The following is a 24,748-nucleotide window of genomic DNA, read 5'->3' as shown; positions in this document are numbered from 1 at the left end:
AATTTCAAAAACATGCACAGGAGATTTGAACAGACACTTCACTAAAGAGGTTTTTAAGTAGCCTTTAAAATGTGAAAAGGTGTTCAATTCTCATTAACTTTGATCCACCACCACAGACCCACAAGATTGGCTACAATGAAAAAGACCAGCGAGATAAAGTGCTGGCAAGATTGTGGAACAACCTGAATATTCATAAGTGCTTGTGGGATTGTAACTTTGCACAGCCACTTAGGAAAGCCATTTGGCAGTGTCTACTGACACTGTGCATATATATTTATGACCCCAAAGTTTCTCTGCTCTGTATATTCAGAGATATATGTGTAAACCAAAAGAATATTCACAGTGACATTTCTTATAATAGCCAAATACTGGAAATGCAAATGTCTATCACTAACAGGATGGATTAATAAGTTGGAGCACATCCACGCTATTAAAAATAAGTAAATGAATGTCGTATTTTTATGCAGAAACAAGGATGAATCTCATAATCAAAATATTTAGCTAAAGACCCCAGACACAAAATAGCACATAATTCATAGTAAGTGCAAAACCAGACACAGCTGTCTGTGGTGGCGTTCTGTGTCAGAGGAATGGTTGTCTGTGGGGAAGAGGGAGGTGATGATGGGATTGGGGAAGGGGATTCTGGGGGGCAGAGTGGTGTTCCATGTTTATTTTAGGTTCATTAACACATCCATCCCTTCACAAAGTTAGAAATTTTATTTGGTAGTGGGAACTTTTTTTTTTTTTTTTTTTTTTTTTGCGGTACGCGGGCCTCTCCCTGCTGTGGCCTCTCCCGTTGCAGAGCACAGGCTCCGGACGTGTAGGCTCAGCAGCCATGGCTCATGGGCCCAGCCACTCCACGGCATGTGGGATCTTCCCGGACCGGGGCACGAACCCGTGTCCCCTGCATTGGCAGGCGGACTCTCAGCCACTGCACCACCAGGGAAGCCTGGTAGTGGGAATTTTTAAGATCTACTCTCTCAGCAAGCTTCAACTATAAAATACAGTATTGTTGACTGTAGTCACTATGCTGTACATGACAGTCCTATAACTCATTCACCTAATCTTTAGAAGTTTGACCACTTTCACACATTACCTCTCCCACTCACCCGGCCCTTGGAAACTACCAATCTACTCTCTGTTTCTAAGAGTTTGATTTTCTTTTTAACATTCCACATATAAGTGAGATCATGCAGTATCTGTCTTTCTCTGACTTAGTTCACTTAGCATAATGCCCTCAAAAACCATCCATGTTGTCACAAATGACAGAATTTCCTTCTTTCTCATGGCTGAATGATATTACAGTGTGTGTGTAGATAGGTAGACAGGTAGATAGATATAATTAGATACAGTGCATATATACATATAAATACCACATATACATCATATATTTCACACCTTCTTTACTTTTTCATCCATTGAAGGACACTTAGGCTGTTTCCATGACTTGGCTACTGTAACGTACTCCCTATCATGATCTAGGTAGAAGTTACACTAAAATGTTCACTGTGTGAAAAGTTACTGAGCTATACACTTATAACGTTGTACTTTTCTATATATGTGTATAACTACATATATAAAGTCAATGAAGAAAATAAGGCAAGGCCAGAGGTTCTGCAACAATACTTCAAAGTCCTCTTCCCACTCTGATTCATGAACCATAAAACGTTAAAGAGCTCGAGAGTTCTTTTACTTGTATCCCCTCTTTTTCCAAGAGAGACAGCGGGAGCCTCCAGAAAAGGTTATATTAGTTGCCAAGGTCAAGGCCTTCCCAGGCATAGTGATGAAGACCTGATCAGCACATGAGCTCTGATTCCCTCGCTGATCAACGACACGGTAGTGCCCATTCTCCAGTTCACAGAAACCGCACTCAGCCATGACTCGCTGGTTTATTTTTCTTAAGATGAACATTATACAGCAGAGCAAGATGTGAACTGAAATGTATTATTTCTATTATGCCCCAAAACATACTCTTTCAGGCCAAATCAAGTTTTCCCATTGACAGGGTGGTCTGGGGTATGGCAGGGCATCCCTCAAACTCCTGCTTTCCTGTGATGACCTTTCTCGTGTATGGATGCAGATTCATATGACAAGCGGGGAGGTGTGTTCACTGATCAGAAGTGCATGATTCAAGTTTTTAAAAAGCAAATTGAAGATGAGTCCGTGTTCTCATTGAGTTTAAAATAATGAGCTAAAATTTTCCTAAGTCTTAGGCCTCCCAGATACAGACATGAGTGAATGTGATGAGGTCTGTGTCTGCCCATAGGAAATGACATATGTCTTTATTGATGAGGTTGAGGAATTTACTGCAAAAACATATCTGTCCTTCTTGACTACCGAGTATAGAGAAAAGTTGTGCTGACAACTTCAGGCTAATTGAGTTCCCTTATTATATATATATATATTTTTTCCATGTACCCAATGCTAGGCTGATCACAAAGGAGAACAGATTCATCCTTGTAAAGTTGGCCGTTTATCCTTACTCACTGTTGGGATCATGTCCAAATTCACAACTAATTGGTGGAGGATATAACAGTATTTTAATTACTTAGAAATCAGGAAGTCAGCAAACATGTAAAAGATGGTCTCAGGTTCATTAAGCCAATGAAAAATCAGGATTGATGCACTGTGGACACGTCCAATTCACAACTAGATATCTCAAGTACAGTGAATCTTAAGAGTGAATTTGACAATGAAAGGCTATCTTGGAAAATTTAATCTTTTGAGAAATAAAATTTGGGAGCACGTAAAATCTTGCATTTTTATTATTATGTGGTCCAAAAAAATCAGTAAAGTCCCTGAAAATAAACGTTTGTTACTGCATGGTTACAGAAGGGTTTTACTGATTGGCACAAAAACAAATGAGCATATGTCAGCATATGTTTAACCATTCCAGTGTCACTGGAAAAAATGGCTTTGAACTCCAGAATCCTAATAAGTATTCTCAGGATCATATTCTGATTTGAAGATTACAGCCCATATTTAATGTCATCAAAATAATTATTCTCTAAGTCTATAACTATTTCCTTTCTGTGAGCTTTCCTATATTTCTTGGCAGTTTAAAACCTTTTTCTGGACTCTTTCATGATGCTGATTCTCACTGCATGCCCATACTTTGCATCCCTGGGATTTTCAAGTTGTCAGAGCATATTTCAAAAAATTTAAAATGTTTATATATCTTCTTCATAGCCATTAAGATGAAAAAGAAGTAAAATTTTAAGAAAAGAATGTAGAAGCTTATAGAAAGGATTTAGGATATAGAAAACTCAAAAATTTCCTTGTTAATACAAATAATAGCATTGTGAGCTAAAGTGAATTATCTTCTTTATTAGGGAAAGCAGAGTCCTTCACACACACACACATACACACATACACACATGCACGCACATTTGAACAGGTGCATGAAAAAGCTAAAACAAGTGCTAATAATCCCCAACTTGACGCCAAAAGAACACCATACAGGGAACAGCAAATGTTGGAAGGACCAATTGTGTCATGTGAACATTGTCTTTTGGGTAATAGAAATTTAAAAAATGATCAAGTGCATATTCCTAGAATATAGGTTTATATTACCAGGGTACAAATATTATCTACAAAATTCTCACTCTTCCTGGGTAGCACAAAATATGGAGAGGAGTCATCATTCCTTTAAGTGGTAAAATATCTCAGCTGAGGTCTCAAAGTAAGGCTGTGAGGAAGGACCACAGCTGCAGGCTGTAGCCCCCAAGGCTGGTAGTCAGGACGCAGCTCAGAAGATGTGTTATGAGGTCTGGAAGTGATGGAAGAGGCAGCAAGAAAGGGAAACCAGCTGTGTGCTCACTGCCCCAGGTAAGCACAGGGCACCATCCATAGGATAATGAATAGAACGCGGGGAGTAAAACCAACAGAAATAGGCCTGAGACCCTGCCCAAATGATGTTCTAGAAACAAGATGTGTTAATTTGTGCAGCAGAAAAACAAAACGAAAAGGGGCTGTACTGAAAAAAATAAGAAAGAAAGAGAGAAAACCAGGGGCATAATCCACTTTACTAGCAGATCTAAAAATGTTTCTTAAAGTCCCTTATTTCTCTAAAATTTTAAAATCTACTGACTATCTCTTTTTTCAGGGGGTCAAACTCTACCTCCTTAATGTTCTATACCCTAAATGAATTAGAGCTATGATAAAACCTTCCAGAAATAATTCTTAAAATTATAGGATTTTAGACCCAGGTGAAGGTTTATATACTCTTTTTTTTCCTCCTAATGAGAAATGTATTTTGTAAAAAATAATAATAATAATAATTCATGGTATGCCAATTATATCTCAATAAAACTACAAGAAAAGATTTAAACATTAAAAAATTAAAAAAAAATCATGGACTGAAAATGTCTGGTTATAGAAGTAAGAATTTAAAAAAAAACCCTAAATGGTAGTGACAAATACTTTGGTTTGCTAAGTATCTTAAGGGATTCTTTTGACTCTAAAGGGCAAATGATGTCAGATTAAGCTTGCAGAAATTGAGGCTCTAAGAAAGCGTTTGGCAAACTCCTTGGTCAAATGAATGTCTCCAGATGCCTTCAAATGAGGACCATCTGCGGAAGGGGCACCTGAGTCTGGGGCTTCTAGGACAGGATTAGGCCGACCCAGCAGTGAACATGAAAGGCACAGAGAGATACACAGCCAGCTTTAGGGGTTCATACCTTAAAAATTTGTGCAGGTACTGGCGGCTGCAGGGTGACCAGGAGAAGACCCCGTTGCGTCCTGCCAACGTAGGGGACATTATGTTGCCCTCAGACTTTTTGCACACGTTCCCTTCTCCATCATGGACCATGCCAAAGCTACGAGAGAAAGAAATGGGTCTTTCAAAACAAATAACAGTTTCAACTGTCTAACACACTCTAACAAACACAAGTCAACAATGTGAAGGCCCCCCTTCTCCTGTATGCTGAGCAGGCAGAAGAAAGAGTCCTAACAGCCAAACAGGGGAGAATATCCATGAGGTCACAGACCTTGCCTGGAGAACTACCATTTGTCCAGCTGTTTGAAAGTGCACACCAATATCAAAACAGTACATTTCCAGATGTCTGCCAAAGGCAGACATTTTAATTATAAAAAAGCATTTCTAGTGGGATGTAGAGGGCAGTTAATTTGATCTTGAAAAAGCTGATGGTGTTCTTATTGCTTTCTTCTCTCTCTACACTCTTTGCTGCTCACCAGCCATGTTCAGAATTTCCAGGTGTTTGTAAGAAACACAAATGCAGGCTCCACAGGTGAGTGTGATGTTTACACAATTTAAGAACTACTAAACCACTACCGCCCCACTTGGTGGTGCTGACATTTTGTCCCTACACCCAGTGCTGATCCAGCTCATGCTAGGTCTTCACTACTGGAGGCTGTGACAGCAGGCCAGTACTTGACCAGACTCCCTACATCCCTTTGGAGGAAGTGGCGCCATGGAACCCCAGTGAGTAGCTGTGGTGGCGTTTATCTGCAGGCATTGTTTGAAGGTACGTCTGTTACTCTTGACTGAAACCAGACCACTTTGGGGCTCCAGCCCTAGCTTAGTATATGGGAACACCTCAGGCTACAGTGGCTATGGGACCTCTTAATAGGGTCCTTTGCAGATGTTCAAATCCCACAATGCCAACAGCAACCCCTTACTGTCACCCGAGAAAACTGCAGCCTTGCACCTGTAAGAATCCCATTGACTGAGTTGCTACCTCTCCCCACCAAGTAGGCTCTTCTTCTTAACTTCCTAAAGCTAGCCCTGTGGGATAGCCTCAGGTTACCATCTTCACCCACCTCAGAAGAGCACAACTGACTACCTTGGGAAGAAAGCCTCAGGGATCTGGGAGCTCCGTGACCTTGAAGACTTCCCATTAGGGTAGATACACCCTTGGAGAGTCAAGCCATTTTTGGCCATTAATGTCTGGTACCCACCCGATTACTGTATGGATTCCCAGAGTGCAGTTCTGAATGAGTGGGATACAGAAGGAAGGGGAAAAGCAAGAGGGGAGAAAGCAAAGATGGACAGGTGGGTTACTGCATCCATGGGCTTTCTGCCACCAAGAATCCCAGGATGAATGGAGGGAGGGTCACAGGGATAGGAGACACCAACACAGAGGAAGTGGGCTCCAAAAGGGGGCCAGGGAATCTGCACTTGTGTCCAAGGCTGAAGACAACTGTTTTTCTTAGAGCTGTTTAATAATATCAGTAAAAATGACAACTCCCATTTGTAAGCACTATTTTTCAGACAAGATATTAAGCACATTACCTATATTTTCTAACCCGAATCTCACTACAAGCCTACAAGCAAGACTGAGGGCTGGAGACAGGCTTGTCCAGGATCTCAGAGTCCGGACTGGAACCCGACACTCTGACATCAGAGCCCAGGCGGGACCCGTGCAATAGTGTAACCGGAGAGTGATTGAAGGGTGTGTTCAAGGAAATCTGGCACACAAACATTGTCGAATTTCTGCAAAATTCCTGCTCAGTACCAAGGGTGATGTAGTTGTGGTCATTTCGGCCTCCACCCATTCTCTGAAGTTCTATTAAAAGCAATCAATCAAGGTGAGGGTGACCATATGGCCGAAGAAATGTGCCACGGTGATGGAGAGGATTCATGTGGAGGATGCTTTGGGGAGAAAGTGATAAAAACGAAATAACAAAGTACCCTCCCCTGGCTGGCCCTTGACCTGAATATAAAGAAGACAAATTAGGGTCCTGCGAGTGCCCTAAATGAATTTGCTACCACTTCTGCCTACATTGCTAAGGAATTAAAAGCCACAACATCCCAGGTCTGGGGACACCTTGGTCTTAACCATTTTCATCTAAGGCATTTTCAGTGATTCTCAGACTTTTTTGAGTATCAGAATATCTGAGAAATGCACCACACATGTGCCTCCCCAAAGCCCACCCTGTTAGATTTTTGATTTAGTAAGTTGGGGGTTAGGCTCTGGCATTTGGGCGAATCCTAACAAAATAACGTGATTCTGATGCCCACCCAAACTTCAGCACTACTATGTCTCGAGTTGCTTTTCCAAGCAGTACAAATCCCATATTCTGCACTGTTGTGGGTGTTAGCACAGTGGCATGAAAATACCACACAACAATCACAGTTGATATTAACATTAATAAAGTCATGGAAGAATGAATAAGGCACATTTTGAAGATAAGGTTGGTATTTGGCAACTAAGAAATAAAATTACTATTCAAGTTATACATACCAGACTTTTTTTTTTTTTTTTTTTTTTTTTGCTTCCATGACTCATAGTACTTTATTCAAAGTGGTTATCACCCTGTATGTTAAAACAATGCACTTTTTTCTCTTTCTTATCTACAGGGGCTCTTCTTAACCGTTCTCAGAGCCCGAGTGCAAGTGGACTCACTAGTCCGTGACAGGTGCTCATCTGATGTTTGTTGAATGAATAAAGAACAACCTTTCAGCTACAACACCAACTCAAATACCCAAATATAAAAATAATTTCAGATTATCTTGGACTTGAGAATTATATTCAATATCAGATGCTCTTAACGTCTTCTATAGAATTTTCTTCAGTTATTCAATTACATCAGCAAGTATTTCTTTATTACTAATGATATACCAAGAATGATGAACAGCCAAGCTTTTTCAGAGGTTGTACCAATATTTTAGGCTGATCAGATAGCAGTGGGTCAAGGAAAGGAGAAACCCTTCAAATCAACGATGGGTCAAAGTCATCTGGATGGAAAATCACACCCTGGAGGTGATGATAGCACCACAGGTAGGATCTACTTGTCCAGAGCCTGATGCAGGCTTTTCAAGAAGCAAACCCATCCTCCCCGAGAGACAGGAAGTGGACATGGGGACAACAGTCATGTGGGAGTCTCAGGGCCAGGGCAGGTCAGATAACCTGGGGGAACACAGGCTGTGGAGGCGGGGGAACCTCCGTCAGGGTCTTGCTCATGTTGTTCACAAGTGGGTTGATTTGGGGCAAATTTCTCAAGTCCCTGAGCCTCAGTTTCCTCACATATAAAATGGGATAATAAAACCTTCCTCTTAAACTGTTCAGAATACCTGGCATCATGCATGTCAAAAAGGAAAATTCAAAATGTCTCTTTCCCAGATTCAAATGTGGTCTTGATCAAATCTCTCAACACCTAGATGTCAGATATCACTTGCATACATATTTTGTGCATACGTGTGTGTGTGTGTGTGTGTGTGTGTGTACGGGTGTGAGGAGGCAGTTCAGCCAAGGGTCAACGGGTTTCAAATATTTTTTGGACACAGAAACAAACAAAAATCTTAAGAGGAATGACAGTAAATAAAATTGGTAAGAAATGATGCTCCAACCTGCTGGGGCTCCCTAGGGGGCAGTCTGACAATCACCAGACCAGGTGATCTTTAAGCAGCCACTTGCTTTGATATTCTGCACACCCTTAAAATCACCCAGCACTTCCCTGACCCAGCTGTAGGGGCTCAGGTTGATGACAGAGCACAGTCATAAATCAGTGAGGTGCACACATCACCATCAAATGCTTGAAAGGGAGTCTAACATCACCAGCCAAGTATGGTTGAGCTGAATGGTATCAGCACATCAACTCTGTTTCTTTCCAGATTTCCCTGATTCTCCTTGCATCTCTTGAAATGCCTACAGCCCACACTGCTTGACCCCTTGCATGCCATGCCTATCTTATCTTTCCTTAGGCTTTGGAGGGCATGGATCACTAGTCATTTTATAGAATCCTACACAGTGCTTTGCTGGCAGAATGCAAATTGTGCCTGGTGAATGGGTCAGTAAGTAGTGGAAAAGACAGGGGACAGGACGATGGATCATGAATACTCCTGAGCACAGTAAGTATGTTTAATATTGTCTTGATGGTCTGAAATGATCATGCAAATTGAGTATTTAAGCTGACTTTATATACAAGGAATGTTCAGCTCAAACAATGCAACTTAAATTGCACCTGCACGCACCTGCTGAGGTCTCACAGGGTCTACGGGTTTTGCATATGGAAACCCATGTAAGAGGAGATCAGGAGATGCAACCTGGTCACTGTCAGGTTGCCAGAGAACCACAGGGTATCTAGAATATGAGTCCCAGGGTCCTACCCGTCTAATGGCATGACTTCCTTTGGCAAATGAGAATTTTTCAAATGGATTCATGCCCAGGTGACACACTCTTCAAAACGTGTAGTTGAGCCCTCAGTGTGTCTGTGCCAATTCTTCAACACCTGCATCTAGGAAACCACACATCCTGTGACAAGTAATTTAATACAAGCAGGAAACTGTCCCTGCACCAGTCCTGGCTCAGTCCCACACACTAAGGGAAAGCACACATCCTCACTTTCAGCTCCAGACCCTCTTTTCCCCTTCCCAGCACAGATACAAACACTGGTTCTTAGCAATTCCTATTTTTAGGTCAGATTCCCCAGTAGAAACCACAAGATGTCTTAGGATACAAAGAACTGAACCTCGTAGAAGAAACTAGCTGGGCATGAACTGAATATTTCTTTGAGTTAAAGGTTAGGAAACCTATGGCGGAAAGGCACAGAGAAGCACTCCTACACCTTAATAATGTCCTCTGAATGTAAACCAAACTGAAGAAGTAAAATTCATCTGTGAGACACGATGTTTTACAACTTAATAAATGTAAAATTATTTTTTAATTCTTATGGTACAAGACTCAGAAATTGACTCTGCTTAGAGCTCATTGCCAAGGATAAGAGGAAGGCATGCTGTTTGATCCATGCATTAAACCTATGATTCCTTCTCCAAATAATAATAGTTATTAAATGAAAAAACTGAATAAATGTGTTTGTTTTCAATTCACCTGAAGTGCACGGAGCTGGGTTGCTGAATCTTCCCTGCTGTGGCCCCTCTCATTTGGTGCAGTTGCCACAGCTAAGCATGTGTTAGAAATACACCCCCTTCAGCTCACCTCTGACCCCTTGCAGCTCCTCCACCCTTCCTGTGCTGAATGTTCAGCCCAGGCTATTTGCCCAGCTAGTGAAGGGAAGATAAGAGATCATCCCCAGGGGTTTCCAGGCTTAGAGTTACATGTGAAACTACTCCAAAAAGAGCACATATTAGCGTTATTATTACTATTATTACTATTAAGATCACTTATTTTGGCAATTAGCACGTGCTTTTTATGTGCACACATCCCACATGTATTTCCTATGTCCTCAATATGATCAGAAGCTATTTCACTGGTGACGTCAAATGCTCAGAGCTCTCAGTCCTTCTGACGCTTGCACAATATTCTCTAAGCAGCAGGTGCTGGAGAAGGAGCTGATCATCTCCTGGAGGTCAGTTCTATCAGGAGTGGGACTTGCCTGCATCCAAATCTAGAGCTCCTTTCCTTCCTCCCATCTATATTCTCACTTGCAAGTAAAAACACTTTTCTCTTGTTTGGAAGAAATTCTTTTTCAATCTACACCCAGCCCTAGTGATGAAAGGAAATATTAATAGTTGACTTCTAAGAAAAAAATAAAAGCAAACACGAATACTTGTTGACTGGAAGACTGAGAGCCCCGTCTTGGATACACCAGGGGCCTGAATCTCAACTGCTTATCTAATGCTGATTTGTTCAGCCCTTGATGACTTAAATATTTTTTACTTTGATTGTTTAATTAAATTCAGGTATGGTTCAGAGGACAGCAAGAACCCCATGTCGTTAAAATAATGAGTTTTTTTGAAGTTTTAACTCTAGCAGCCTATTTACAATTATGACTTAACTGAAAGCTTTGTAAAGTGTAGGTGCAATTTTCTAGGCACTGAAAAAGTCAATCATTACCTGTAATGATGAAGGGATCAGTAATAAGATATAAGCTTCACTTTCAGGTCATCAGTTCACACAGAGCCAAAGTCTGCAGGGCCTCTGTGAGAGCCCATTAAGGGCAGGCACACATGTGTACAAACACACACACACACACACACAGATGCTCTGAACAGGTCAGGATGACATGAGTGGCCTCAGTCCAATTTCTAACGGGATGGAGAAATCAACTTTGCAAAGACCAAATCCCAAACATTGCCTTCTGCAAGGTTTGTAATTTGCAAATAAAATGAGGATGAAAGTGAAAATAGAAAAGCTGTAATTCCTGGCTGTGCATTTTCTAGGAGAAGCTTCAAGTACAGTTTCAGTCCAGCAGGAAAACACTTGTGTTACCACTGCTGATGCTCATATAAATCAGGGCAATTGCAGGAAATCAGCAAGTGGGCCCCACTGAGAAAAACTTTTTTTTTTAATAGATGGTGCTTCAAAGTGAGGCAGCCTATAGATTATTAGACTAAGACATCTTATTTAAGAATAATAGCTACTATAAGTAATGGACAGAAGTGTTTCATTCTACAGGAATAAAGGTAAGCTTCTCACTTACAAAGATACTCCTAATGACATGCCACCCATTGCTGAGAGCTGTTTGTCCTTCATCGGTGTCTATCCATCTGTGCCAAAGCCCCGCGTTCCCCACTCCCCTGATGCTGCCCCATTTCACAACTGACAATGGTGGGAGCGTGGGGCTGTGGGAAGAAAACCAGCTCCCACCAGGCTGCATCTCTTGTCCTCCCTGTATGCCCCAAACCCTGCACACCAGTCAAAACCCACCTCTACAAATTATGAAAGTGATATAAGAACGCAAACTTGAGAATAGTAAGTTACCAATGGGTGGGCTTGTTACTATCTTCTGTTACGTGGAGTCCTCCCATAGGAGTTAACCATGGAATGAGATGAGCCCACAGGACCAAGTTCAAAACCCAGGACAAAGGAGCAGAGACAGAAGAGTCTGTAGTCTGTGATTGTATGCATATGTGTGAGCAGGAAGGGATGAAGGGAGTGAGGAAAGTGCAAACGTGTGTTGTCACAGCTTTAGAATGTGTGCGATGAGACACTCAAATATAACAGAAGTGCCTACGTGAGCATTTCCTACTAGCGTTCTTGTTGCAAATGTGTGAACTCCCCTCACAGGCTTGAGCTACTGCACCAGCATCTCTAGACAATCTTCCAGTCCGGAGAGGACCCCAGGCTCCATCCTCCTAGGGAGATGCACTTACTTGTGTCCAGATTCGTGGGCGATGGTGAAAGCCAGTCCAAGACCTGTATCTTCATTAATCGTACAGCTGCGATATTTACTACACATTCCACTTATGGGTGCAAATCCTACAGGACATAAAGATCAAAAGAACATATAGGAGCAATATTGTAGTAAAATAAAGAGGGTGTGTCATGTGTGTGTATTTACCTCTGTCCTTTAGAGAAATTTGGTTCTCATCTTTGTCAGGTGAAATATGAAACAGGAAACCCTTGGACAATCATATAAAGGGCCCTGAATTATGTGGGAGAAGGGCATCTGTTTTCCCTTCCCAATCCATGGTTCTATGTAATGTTCAAGTTACAGGTTACAATGGTGGCGAAGTTGAAGAGGGGATTCACTGCAGATGGAGAATTTCAGCCTTTTTCTATAAACAACTGTGTTCTCAAAAGCCCGAGAAAAAGTGCTGTAGAGAGTGGGTGTCAGGTGGTCCCCAAGGCCACTCCACGGTGGAGGACTTTCGAGGAAGGTGCACAGGACTCAGCATCTGTCATGCTCCTGAGTGTAATTTAATAGGGATGGAAGTATACAGAGTAAAATCAGCAGAAGGGAAAAGCACCTGGGGAGAAGCCTGGGGAAACCAGGCACGAGCTTCCAGGGCTTCCTCCTGCCGTGAAGTTGCACAAATGGACTTAATTCCTCCAACAAGGGGAACACTGCCCACCAGGGTGCTCATTAGAGACTCAAAGCCCTGGCCTTTGGTTGGGGGCTGGTCACATAGAACCTCTGCCTGGAGTGGGCCAAAATTCCAGGCCCCCAGAATGAAAGCAAGTCTTCCGTGTAAACCACATTATTTGTACAATATAGGCCCAGTGAGCTTATCATGTGCAGGGGGGATCTTCCTGAATTCTAAGTCCTCAGAGGCAGCCCAGGACCCACCTTGCACTCAGGGCTTTCTGGGAACAAGTAGTCAGGACTAACCTCTATTGAACCAAGTCTTATCTGAATGTTTTTGTAATAAAGACCCTTATTCCCTAAGATCTTGGGAAGAAATGGAGAGTTAGGTAAAAAACTCCCAGAGAGCCTTGGTCAGTAGCACACTGTGCTTTACATTATTTGGAAAAGTATAAAAAATACTTGTGTCATATTATAAAATACCACCAAGATACACCCAGCCCAATAAACATGTTGAAAATGGCTAAGATTGAGATATTCATAGAGAAATGGAAAAATGCGGAATCCAATATTGTTGTAGTATCCCTACAAATCTCCATAAATTTATTATTATTTTTTCATAGAATGAGACACCCTTGAATCTGTTGACCCTATTCTCACCACTGGAAGAAGAAATGGAAGAAATTATTTCTTAAATTAGAAGAGATAGAAGCTCTTGAATCTGTGAGAAACGTTTTCTTGTGAAACAACTGATTTTGGTGAATAAATGCATACTCTTCTGTTTGGCCACAGTTTATACAGGGAAGGGAGTTTATTCCTTACAGCTCCACCCAGCAGCAGCTACAGCTTACAGATTCGGAATGAGGGCAAAAATACTCCATATCCTAGGCCACTGAATGCACACAGCACACATGTTTTTCTCAAACCCTGGCAGAGGGTCTTACCCAGAGTATCACAGGGTTCATTCTTCCAGGAGCATATGTCCAGGCCGGTTAGTAAGATGGCATGGTCATGGCGAGTCCCATCTTTCCCCATCAGTCCAGACTGCCACTGGCAGAAGCTGCTCAAGGTGTGGTCCGCATGATGGTTTATCACTAGCCCTGGCTATGCAGGAGACAGACCAGGAGCCCGAGATAACAGGAAGAAAACATGTTGTCATGCAGTTGTTACTGGTCCTGTCATCACAGAAAACTAGCACTAACTTGGATTCAGTTACACAGGTGGATCTAGATGGCAGAAACTAATTTACCCATTTTATGTGTTAAAATCCAAAGGAGGGTGTCATATATAAAACCTGTACAGACTCAGTGTAGATCCTCATGTTTATTTCTCTAGTTCTGTACCAGAACAGTTGGGATATATTTGCTGACTCTGAACACATTTCAATGACCCAAGAAAGATGACTTCTATGCATGAAATGTTTGCATTCAAAGTCTTTATAAAACACTGCAAAATTATATAAGGCAACAGAATCATTTATACGAGACTTTGCACATACACAAAAACACACCCAGATGGTGTTGTGTTTATTTCATAACCAAGTTGGGCAAGTAAGATTTCAAATTTGTAACTCTTCTAAGAGTTATTATTACAGTGTTAAATTAAGTCACTTTCCTAGAGAGGCACCATGTTTATGAGAAGAGGCAGCTCAACTGACAAAGCTGTATTTCTAGCAAATAGGCTGGAACTAGAAGGAAACTATACAGATGACATTTAACCTTATCCATATATACCAAGTTCTAATAGATCAGCAGTGAAAGATCAGAGCGAAGGCTACCCGATGTCTTGGTAAATGAAGAAATGGGTGTGTGTGTGTGTGTGGCAAGAACATCTCCCAAAGCTGGCAGGCAGATGAGTTCTTTAAAGCTTATTTATAGGTATGATATATTTTCCTACGGATGGTCAGAGAAAACCAGGTTAAATACCTGAATTTCAGGACAACAACTTGTTTAAAGCTTTCATGACCAGAATGTTGCTTTGAAATTGTGTCTCTCAGTCACTGACTATGTTTTCTCCTTAAATGTTTATTGTGTCTTTCCAGAGAGTCAAATGCACCCAAGCTAAATGCTGTACATCAACCCTTGGACATGCCTTACATTCTTCAGTGGGTGATTTCCAGGAAAACTGCATTAATTAAAGTTAACACAGGTGTACGATCAAATGATAACCTTGCTTATTCTTTGCAGCTTGGATGAGTTCCAAGGTGAAACGTTTTAATACAAAGAATAATTAACCTGTCACCTGAGAAGCCCTGCTAGTTCAGCACCCCCTCTGCAGACACACTCACACAAAAGACAATGGAGTTGTATCATGCTGACTTTTCAGGCTAGAAGCAGGTCTGCCCGTGCATGCCCCATCATGCAGGGAAAGAGGGCAGTACCCCAGAAACTGAAAATCTGAAGGCATCTTAAATCTCATAAATGATCTCAGATTTCATCTAAAAATCATTTGTTTCATAAACAAGACAACTGTGGCTAACAGGAGACTCTGTGAAGATGTCAGCCAGGGTGAAATTGGACGCAGGATGCCTGACTAGGACCCAGGGTTTACTCCTCCAGGTCCAATCAATGACCAGCTTGGGGCAAAATACAAGTGAGAGCCCTTTATGGCTAAGACGTCCCCCTTACTTCTGCCACAGAATATTCACACGAGTCCTTATTGTGAACGGATGGGGTACCTTTGTGTGTTCACACAGGATTCTGAAATGAAGGCAACAGACAGTCTTATCCCCACTACTCCCAAGATCCAGCATAATCTGGAGGTTTGTGTGCAATGAGAGGCATGTGCCTGACATCCTAGAATCTCTCTAAAAATAAAATCCCGAGACCGAAGGTGGTGAAGGTCAGTTTCAGCAGTTGGGGGGCAATAGAGTCCAACAATGCATTGCCACACAGTACAGTTTAACTTCTGGGCTACAGGACATTGTTAGTCTTCTAACAAAAGACCAAAGGGCTCACTTCATCTCCATCCTCAAATCTCAAAGTGGCTGAGGACAAGTTTTGCACCTTGCATTCCTAGTGTATTTCCAACAGGGTATTTAAAGTAGCTCTTCTATTCCATTTTCTTATTAGCCAATCAGATGAGTATTTCTTACTACTCTTGCACAAAAATCACACAAAAAACAAATAAGCATTACAGGAACTGACAAGAAACTCATTGTATAAGACACACAATATTAAAACATTTTTGTCCCCAAGGGAAAGAGAAGTAAAGAATCCATGGGACAATTATATTTAGGAAAACAAAGCATTATTTTGCAGTTATTTTTCCGGGGGAAGAAAGCTACTGGTTTCAAAGAATACCTGTTCTTCTTCCAGAAGAATCAGACCTACAATGGCAATGTTGATGTTTCCTCCTATCGTTCCATCTTTGAATAAAGCAGACACCTGAAAAGGACAGGTAATCCACATCAGTCCCTATACATGGCACCCTTTTCCCCCAGCCCTTAGCCTGGAGTGCACAGCTGAAGGCCAATCCTGTGTTCTCCAGTGACATAGCAAGGTTACGTTTCTTACATTGCTAGACACACAGGTATGGGAATATCTAACAGCCAATTACTCCAATTGTTGGATCCTTACTCTTGGTGCCTGGAAGTAAAATAATGAAGTCTGTGGAGGCAGGTTCCACCTCTTATCAAACACCTCTTATCAGGCCTCCTAGTTGGTAAGTGTCCTCATTCGACATAAGGAGGTTTCTTTTTGTTTCTTTTAATTTATTTTTTAACTCATAGTGATGATACACAGGTGAGCCCTCCCGGAGCTGTCCTAGAAAGATATTCCAGAAGCATAAGAGAAGTTCTTGGGAAAAGACCAAGAGGATACAAGAAAGAGAAGGAAAACAATGTGGAGAGGTGATCAGGGAAGGATGATGGGACCAACATTAGGGATGATGGTCACATGTGTAACAATGAGAGATCCGAGTGGCATATGGGGTGATGAGCGGGGACAAGTCAACAGCCATGGGAAGCAGCAGGGAGCTAATTTGGCATTGAGGTGTAGAAATGCTGGAAAAGCTCTGCAGAACAGAGGCAATGATTGCACACATCAGAGACCTGCAGTAGGGGCTGTCACAGACCTGCAGCCTGTGTCACCTCCTCCCTCAGTTACCTGGGAGATCATAAACCACGAGGGTCTGGCCACCAAAAATGAGGACAGTAATAGCAACCACACAACTTCATGGGAAGTTGAAATACATTTAGGGACACTCTGTTTATAGAGGTAGGACATAAAACATTTTCAAACATTGTCATCACAACTATGTTAAAATACACTTTGATGGCCCCATACTTTGTCTTCTGTTATGCAGGTCTCACTTGGGTGGAATGGGGCTTAGACACCTTGCTCCACTCTTCATTAATGACTAAAGCTGCCACAATCGCATCTTCTCTGCAGCAACCTTCTAAAGGGAGTACTGTTCCTTGTTCTTGTTGATAGAAAAATGCGTATTCAATATTTGAACACTCCTATCCCTAAAAATATGGGTATTTCTATACAGCCATCTAAAATCTCACATATAATGCTGATGGGCAGATTTACGGCACTCAGATGTCTCCGCATCCTCTTATAGATTTCTGATAGATGAAGACATCAGTAAACTTGAAATATGTTACTGGCTTACAGAGAAAGTCAAATTATTCATCCTCTGAATTTTATTCTCTGAAGGATTGAAAAAGGATCTTCTGATTGGCGCATAGTAAAAGTGAAGGAGTTATCACAGGTAAAATATTTCTTGTGTACAAGACATAAATCCACAAATAAAAGTAGGATGCAAAACATACACACACACACACCATTAGGTGGAATTACACACATGACTTAAATAAGAAGGGCGTTCCTACCATATTGAGTATTGTCAGTACATAGGTGGTGATGTTTTCATGGCCGTGGTTTTGCATCATCTTTTTGTCAACCACCACCAATGTCTCCACGTTCAGTTCTTCATTCCTATGGGACTTCAGAAGGGACCGCTTGTGCCTTTTGCATGACTTATACTCATCAGGCAAGATGAAAAGGTCTTCCTTGGGGGGCTTGGGCATGTCTACAGGGGGGCGTTCAGAGAGGAAATGAATGTAAAATTGTCACACAAAACCAGTGGTGGAACTCGTGCTAAAGAAAATGGATTTTAAAAATGAATGTTCATAAAACGAATCATAAAACTCTTAAAACTGTGATGCAAAACACGTGTTAAGGTGGAACACTACATTTAAGTAAAGTGTGCATAGTCTACATGTCATGGAATTCATTGTTATATTGACTTTTGTATAAATTTGTCTTGATTTAAAGCAAAAAGAAGATCACTTTGGCTCTGAACTCTCAGCATCTGAAAGCATGGTGTTCAAAGACTATGAACATAAAGATCTGTTCAACAGGGCTCTGCAAAGGAGTTATTGACAAAACAATGAAACTAATAATTACAAAAAGGAGTGCTGTCTTATACTGTGTTCTTATTTGAAGACTTTTAATGACCTAATAGTTTTTAAAGTTGATTCCCATGTCTAGACACACGACTGGTTTGTCTGTAGTATTTCCAATGGGTTATAACCTGCTCAAGACAGATCCACTTCACTGCAGAGCTGAATTTCCTAGAAAGTATTGCAAATATTTATCTAATTTAATGGAAAGACAAAATATACTCAGTCCTCTTAGAGTAAGCCATTTAAAAATAGTTTTGGCATTAATAATCAGTACATTAACATTATGTTAAAAATCACTAGGTTTAGTGGATGCCTCAGAAAATGTGGTTAGAATGGTTTCAGGTGAAAGTAGGCTTCAAAATATCCACATATTTAGGTGGCACTAATTCAAAAGCTATGCTAACTCTATTCATGGAACACGCTGCTAGAAAATGCTATTTTGTTTGACTGATTCCCATGTCCGTTGCATTTTATCTCTCTCTGCTAAAATATTTCCAAACCTAAATGAACCTTTCGGAGGATTACTGTTTCACTGGCTAAAGGTTAGTAAGCAGTCATCATGCGCCATTTACATTGATGCAATTTACACAGATATGATCCCCACCCTAAGAGATGTCTATGTATAACTCATTCATTCTCTACCCCAGCCATGGGTAGGAGTGAGGCCACCAAGGCATGGGGAATGAATGTAACTTTCTCACAATCCCTCTCTAGAGAGTGTTGGAAATGGATTTCAGATCTGGCAGTGTGGTCCCAGGGCCCTTAGTCTTAATTCCCATAGGTACAGGGTGCAAATGGACACAGTATAGGAGCACAACAGCCTCCCAGGCCCCCAGTATTGGAACAGAGGCAGAAGCACTGGGGGTGGGGGGTGATCTTACTAGCCAGGACTCTGACAAGTCCCTCAAAACAAGTCACTCCCCCCTCAATATGGTCCTGCAGCATTTTCCTAAACACGTGAGTCCCAGCTCAAAACCCACCCATGAAGCCTGCAGCTAGAAGTAGCAAGCTAACTCATGAGTCTGAGGTTCAGAATCACTATTGATTTTAAGCAAATCAATCTGCTTTTGTCTGCCCGTTTCCACAGAGAGATGCCTAAACACACAGAAAAATCTCTCATTCTCTGAACTCTAGGGAAGAATCTTTGTAGTGTGAACCCCACTGAGATAGAAGACAGGATTCCTCCAGGGAAGCCCTAAGCCTCATGGACAACATGAAACTGTCCTGCACAAGTAACTGAGTCCTGAGAATTAAATGCTTATCCTGGAGGTGCTGTGTGTCAATTCTGCTAGATAGGGCCCCCAGTCACTCAGGAACTGCCATGTGCCCAGCAGGAGGGGACAGAAACTGTGGCAAGTCAAACAGCACCAGATCGACCACTGATGTCACCCACCAGCAAGTGGTGTTTTGTGGCACTTGTTTTCTAGTTTTATTATGAAAACAGTGGCTACTTCTTTCCATTTTCCAAACACAAACCTTATTGTACAGTTTAGTATCTTTTTCAAATAGCTGCCTCTCACGACCCAACCCCATCTACTGAGATTCTGAAACGTCTGTGGAAGCAAATACACCCACAAATGTGCACACATGCACACACACACGTGCACACAGAGCCCCACCAAACAGAATCATCATACTGCCCTGTATGCACAACTGTGCCTTAGGGCTACTGGCCTGAATGACTCTCATCACCTCCAGTTAAGAATGAAAGGGTCATGTTCATTCCAGAATGGTCAGCACTGCTGGATTGATCAGAGACACTGCAACGTGTGCTTCAGGCCCTGGTGTGGCCTGTCAAAGAGGTGAAGACAGCCCTGCTGTCTTCTTTCCTGGCTGGATCCAGGTGCTTGGTCATCTTTCTGTCCCCAACACACGGAATCTGTCCCACTGTGACTCCACCCTCACCAGGAGCCCTGTGAGCACCATCCTGGCTCTGACCTTATCTGTGCCTGAGCCCCTCCCCTCGGTCCCGCTCTGCCCCGCCCCGCCTCCGCCTGGCCCCGCCCCCAGCCGTCTCCACCAGCTTCTCCCTGTCTGTGCAGACTCAGGAAGCTGTTGCTGGTCAGTGTGCCCTGTTCCGATGTCCGCTCAGCCTGTCTTCCCTGACCTCCACAACCTCCCGTTCCCTCTACTTGTGCTCAACATGTTCTTCCCGCTGCCTCCCCTAAGACCAAGCTCACTCTTAATAATTTGGCTTGAGTTTTTCAAGTCCATTTGAATGTAGCCTGAGACTTAGTTACAGGACGATATGAGTTCAGATGACGCACAGGTGCTGACAGGTCAACGGTACTTGTTCTTTTATCGAAGATGCCAAGTGATTCTGGGTCATCCTCTCTTCTCCACAGTATTTACGGAGACGCTGTAAATGTCCACCTCTATTTGAGGGTGCTGGGTCTAGCAGCCAACGAAACCAAGCCGCAGAGACGGATGGGCTTTCCAGAGGCTCCTTGGGGAAGGTTTGCTAAATAAAGCAGTGCTTGAGGGGAAAGCCGAAGGAAGTGAGGAAAAGTCCAGAAAACACTGAACTCCTGTTCCTGAGTTTGTGAGACGTTCCTACATAAAGTGTAAATATCACATCTATTCTTAAATGTTCATGACACACAAAAAAAGAACTTTGATAAAGCCTTGGTGATAAATTGCAGATAAATTTTGTCATGCACTCTGTCTTCTGATGTGGTAAGTGAAGTATATAAACCTGCATAGGGACAAATCACCTCAGCAGGAAAAGCATGTGAGCTTTAATAAATCTAGACCTCAAAAGTACAGAATTATGGGGCAGGCATGCCAGGGTTCTTTTGAAGACATCTGGTGGATTCTGCATTTCTGAGCACCTTGTCATTTAATCTGCCCAGGGAACAGCTCTTTAAAAACAAACAAACAAAAAAAAACCAAACAAACAAACAAAGAAAAACATATACCATTATCTATCCATCTACCAGGGAGAGATGTTTTAAAATGAACATACGGTTGATGGGTTTGCTTTGGAATCATCACTTAAGTTTAGCAAAGGTAGTCAACAAATTTCACCTCTAGGGCAGACTACTTTGAAGAAAATTAAAAATACTCCGTCGGCTTACAGAAATGTCCAAATCTTTAAATACTAAAAAGAATCTCCCTTACATACATTTCTTGCGTCTTCCGCAGAAATGCAGCTTCTGTGGGTGCCTGAGGCTGAAGCCGCCGCGCGGGGGTTGATCTTGGTGGTGGAAGAGGTGGCGGTTTTCCAGACGCCAATTTCTCTCCATCATCGCGACCTGGTGGGACCCTGGATCCCGAGGCTCGGTGGATCTTTTGTACAGGATGTGGGAGGGAGGCCCATCCCCCGAAGAGTCCTTGGGGTCCCCTGCCAGGTGTGAAGGAAGGGGCTTCAAGAAGTAGTCCGCTTCCTGGGTTCTTATCATGCCTGACTGCAAAATAGAGAGGGAGAAAGAAATGCGCATCACTGTTTTGTTATCTGCTCACAAACGTGCTGTTCCCGCCACTGAGAGCACACGTTGAAAGGGGTCGCACAGGGGGCTGAGAATTAGGGATGGGACAGCCCCACTCTTGAGCCCTTTCCCCACCCGCACCCTTGCAGAGACCCTGGTGTGGAGGCGTCCTGACTCGACTCCAGGAGCAAAGAGAGTGCACAATATACTAAGGTCAGGTCCTTTAAAGCAAAAAATGGAGGAGAAAGTACACAACCCTAGATATTAATATGGGTGGAGGTGGTGAGGGGAGTTCCCAAATAAAGACATAAAATTATAATCCTAATATAGTAAGGAGCAACATTCTATTCAGACTTCAATAAAATGTGACACTTTCTATAAAAGTGTAACTTGACAGAATTAATCCAGAAGAAAGCACAAGAAATTTCTTAGGGAATCAGGGAGGTCTTTCTAAGCAAAGTATTTGGGAAATAGGAAAGCACTGATTATAAAAACACAAAAAATGTCTGTACAGCATAACAGACAATGAAAGCAGAAACAATGACAAGAATATCTTAAAGGAGAGAAAATTGAGAGACTTGCCTTTTAGAGTGACAAGTATTTTTCAAACTTGTTAATTGTTAGGAGAAATGGGAACAAACAGGCAATGACACTGGGGAAGGGTAGACTGGGGCCAGACCTGCCACATCTATCAACATTGAAAATGTATAATTCAATTCTAGGATTTTACCCTTTTGGAATTCTTTTTTTTTTTAACATCTTTATTGGAGTATAATTGCTTTATAGTGGTGTGTTAGTTTTTGCTTTAACCTTTTGGAATTCTTGCCAAATACTTCTTGTAGGCACTTCCCCAATATTGATAAGTATTTGTGAATGTATAATTGAATCATTGTTTGTAATAGCATAAAAAATACAAACAAAATAAAAAATAATTAAAACAAGAAATAATTTAAATGTTTACCAACTAATTCAAGGTAATCTTTAAAAGTACATTTATATATTTGGCAAGAACATAATGATTTAAAAAGGCCAGCTAATTATGTCCTGATAATAATCTTAACTAAACATTTTTGTGTGTGTGTGTGTGGCCTAAGACTATGGCCAACATTTTCTATATTACACCTTATTTATCACTCACAGAAATTCTGTGAGGTAGGTATCATTATACTCCTCCTTTTATGGATGAGGAAATAGAGAATCAGGCTAATAAAACAACATTTTCAAGGTCACCTGGGAAAAAAGTATAAGGATTGGAACAAAATCAGAATAAATTAAAAACCTGTAAGTTTAAGGCTTGTACTGTAGGGGTCCCAGAAGTTGTTATTTTTTAAAAAGTGTATAATAAAGTATATAGTGGGATTCCAAATGTGTACATTTTTAAAAGTGTGCATCTACACTTAAAGAATTTTCCTAGAAGGACTGATGAGAAATTGTTGATGCTGATTACGTTCAGGGAGAGAAAATCGAGGAAGAGGGATGCAAGCGGGGGATTCCACTTCCAGTTTTACATCCTTAAGCACTATTCAAGTTTTTAAACTCTGTATGCATCCTTTCTTTAAAAAAAAAATGTCAATGGCATTGCTGGATCATGGGTTTACAGATTAATTTTTAAAATCCTTCTAAATGTTTTAAAATACCTTTATAATTTTAGAATACAAAGAATTACTCCTACAGGACTATCCAGCTATCATTTAGAACTCTCCAATACAGTATTTATATGTGTGCTGATTTCTTCCAAGTTATTTTGATAATTTAGGACACTGATTAGACCCTTATTGGGTATTCAAAGACACTGATGCTTGGTTGTCTGTTCTAAGAGTGCCTCTGATTTAGGAGCCTGAGTCTGATTCTCATCTGGGGAGGGCTTAGTGCCCATCGCTGCACACCAGATAAAGTTCTGTGGTGGACTGAGTTGTCCTGCATGGGTCTGAATATTTGTACAGTGTAGGATGAAAGACGTGGGGAAGCACTTCTGAGACCTTGGGAAAGGGCCAAATACATCTCTCAGGGACAGGAGGGTTGGGGGTGGAGATAGAAAAGAGAGGGGTGACCGGGTTTATGTACATTCAGAGATTAAGCATTGGCCATGCTGTTCCTGCTGGTGGGAAAGAGGTAAGAGAAGGTAAACTTGGTAAACTATCAATGAAGCCATCAGCCCCATGGGGTGCAGACCTCCCGGGGCCCAAATGCCAGCTAGCAGTGGAAAGGAGAAATGCTTGGAATTTATGCTCTGGATTGAGGTGGAGGAGGTGGGGGCCTCTCATTGGTGAGCTCTGTGGATGCCCTGGGAATCTTTTTCCCTAGAACTCCACCAACTAAACTAGGATAGACAATATTTTAAAGTCTTCAGTTCTATCAAGGAAGAGCCTAGTATGGAATTAAATAATAGCTACAGCCAGTTGGGTTTCATCCTTTTGGCAATTAAAGTAACTCAGGAGTCACATGAGCAATCATGAATATGTTCAACCTTGTGTGGTAACACTCCCCAGAGAGGTTTTGCACACTATTTAAGGTAACTAGTTGAAATGTTAAACTGGAAAAAAAAAAGTAATTTTTTGCTTAAAAAAAAATCTTTTCTGACATGCAAACAATCCCTTGCTTTTCAAATCACCCTAAAAAGATGATAAGCTCCTGTGGGTGCATTTATTATCCTTTTTTAACATGACCTTTGTGACTTCGGATGATTTACTCATCCCCTCTGTGCTGTTTTGTCCTCTAGGGAGTGGATACAAAGGCAGCTACTTGCCACGAGATTGTAAGATTTAACAATAATATATATTTAAAATACATGGACTCTGAAATACATGGCCTAAGCAAAAATATTTGATGCGTTAATGAAACAAAGAGTATAAAATATCATACTTCACCCTGATGATCTCTGATTCCCTTCTGTAATGCAAGGTGTTTCTGGGGGATTTTTCACTCTACAGTACGAGATCCCTCAGAAGCCAGTGTGTGGGTGTATCCCAACACCATCTCCCCAAACACATCTTTGCTTCTGGCTGCTGCCTCAGGCTTTCTGGCTTCCTTCCCTAAAACACTTGTGTTCTATGACAGCTGTTCCAGATTCAAAATGACCTCCTGCTTTCCCCTGGGTTTAAGGCTACATCCTGGGTGGCCCAGAGGACCAGATCTTCAGGCAAGAGAGAACTGCCTCTGGAGGACTTCTGAATTTTCACTAACACAGTAGTCAAGTGTTTATGCTTGTTTCATTTATAATTTAGTCTGAGCTACAGTA

General features: G+C 41.7%; 1 protein-coding gene across 1 annotated transcript in view; it reads right to left on the bottom strand.

The window, feature by feature from the left end:
* The window catches only part of ADAMTS16 (ADAM metallopeptidase with thrombospondin type 1 motif 16), a 165,396-nt gene that overhangs the window by 96,664 nt on the left and 43,984 nt on the right, over positions 1 to 24,748 (bottom strand). The window contains exons 9-14 of the mRNA XM_060094292.1: positions 21,207 to 21,489; positions 17,507 to 17,706; positions 15,972 to 16,055; positions 13,614 to 13,773; positions 12,017 to 12,122; positions 4,680 to 4,817 (exon numbers count right to left, since the gene is read on the bottom strand). Coding sequence (XP_059950275.1) covers positions 4,680 to 4,817; positions 12,017 to 12,122; positions 13,614 to 13,773; positions 15,972 to 16,055; positions 17,507 to 17,706; positions 21,207 to 21,489 — 971 coding nt within the window. The remainder of the gene's footprint in view (positions 1 to 4,679; positions 4,818 to 12,016; positions 12,123 to 13,613; positions 13,774 to 15,971; positions 16,056 to 17,506; positions 17,707 to 21,206; positions 21,490 to 24,748) is intronic.

This window comes from Mesoplodon densirostris, chromosome 3 (assembly GCF_025265405.1).
Source record: "Mesoplodon densirostris isolate mMesDen1 chromosome 3, mMesDen1 primary haplotype, whole genome shotgun sequence".
Lineage (NCBI taxonomy): Eukaryota > Metazoa > Chordata > Mammalia > Artiodactyla > Ziphiidae > Mesoplodon > Mesoplodon densirostris.
The sequence above is the reverse complement of the archived record's forward strand: the minus strand, read 5'-3'. Positions and strand labels throughout refer to the sequence as shown.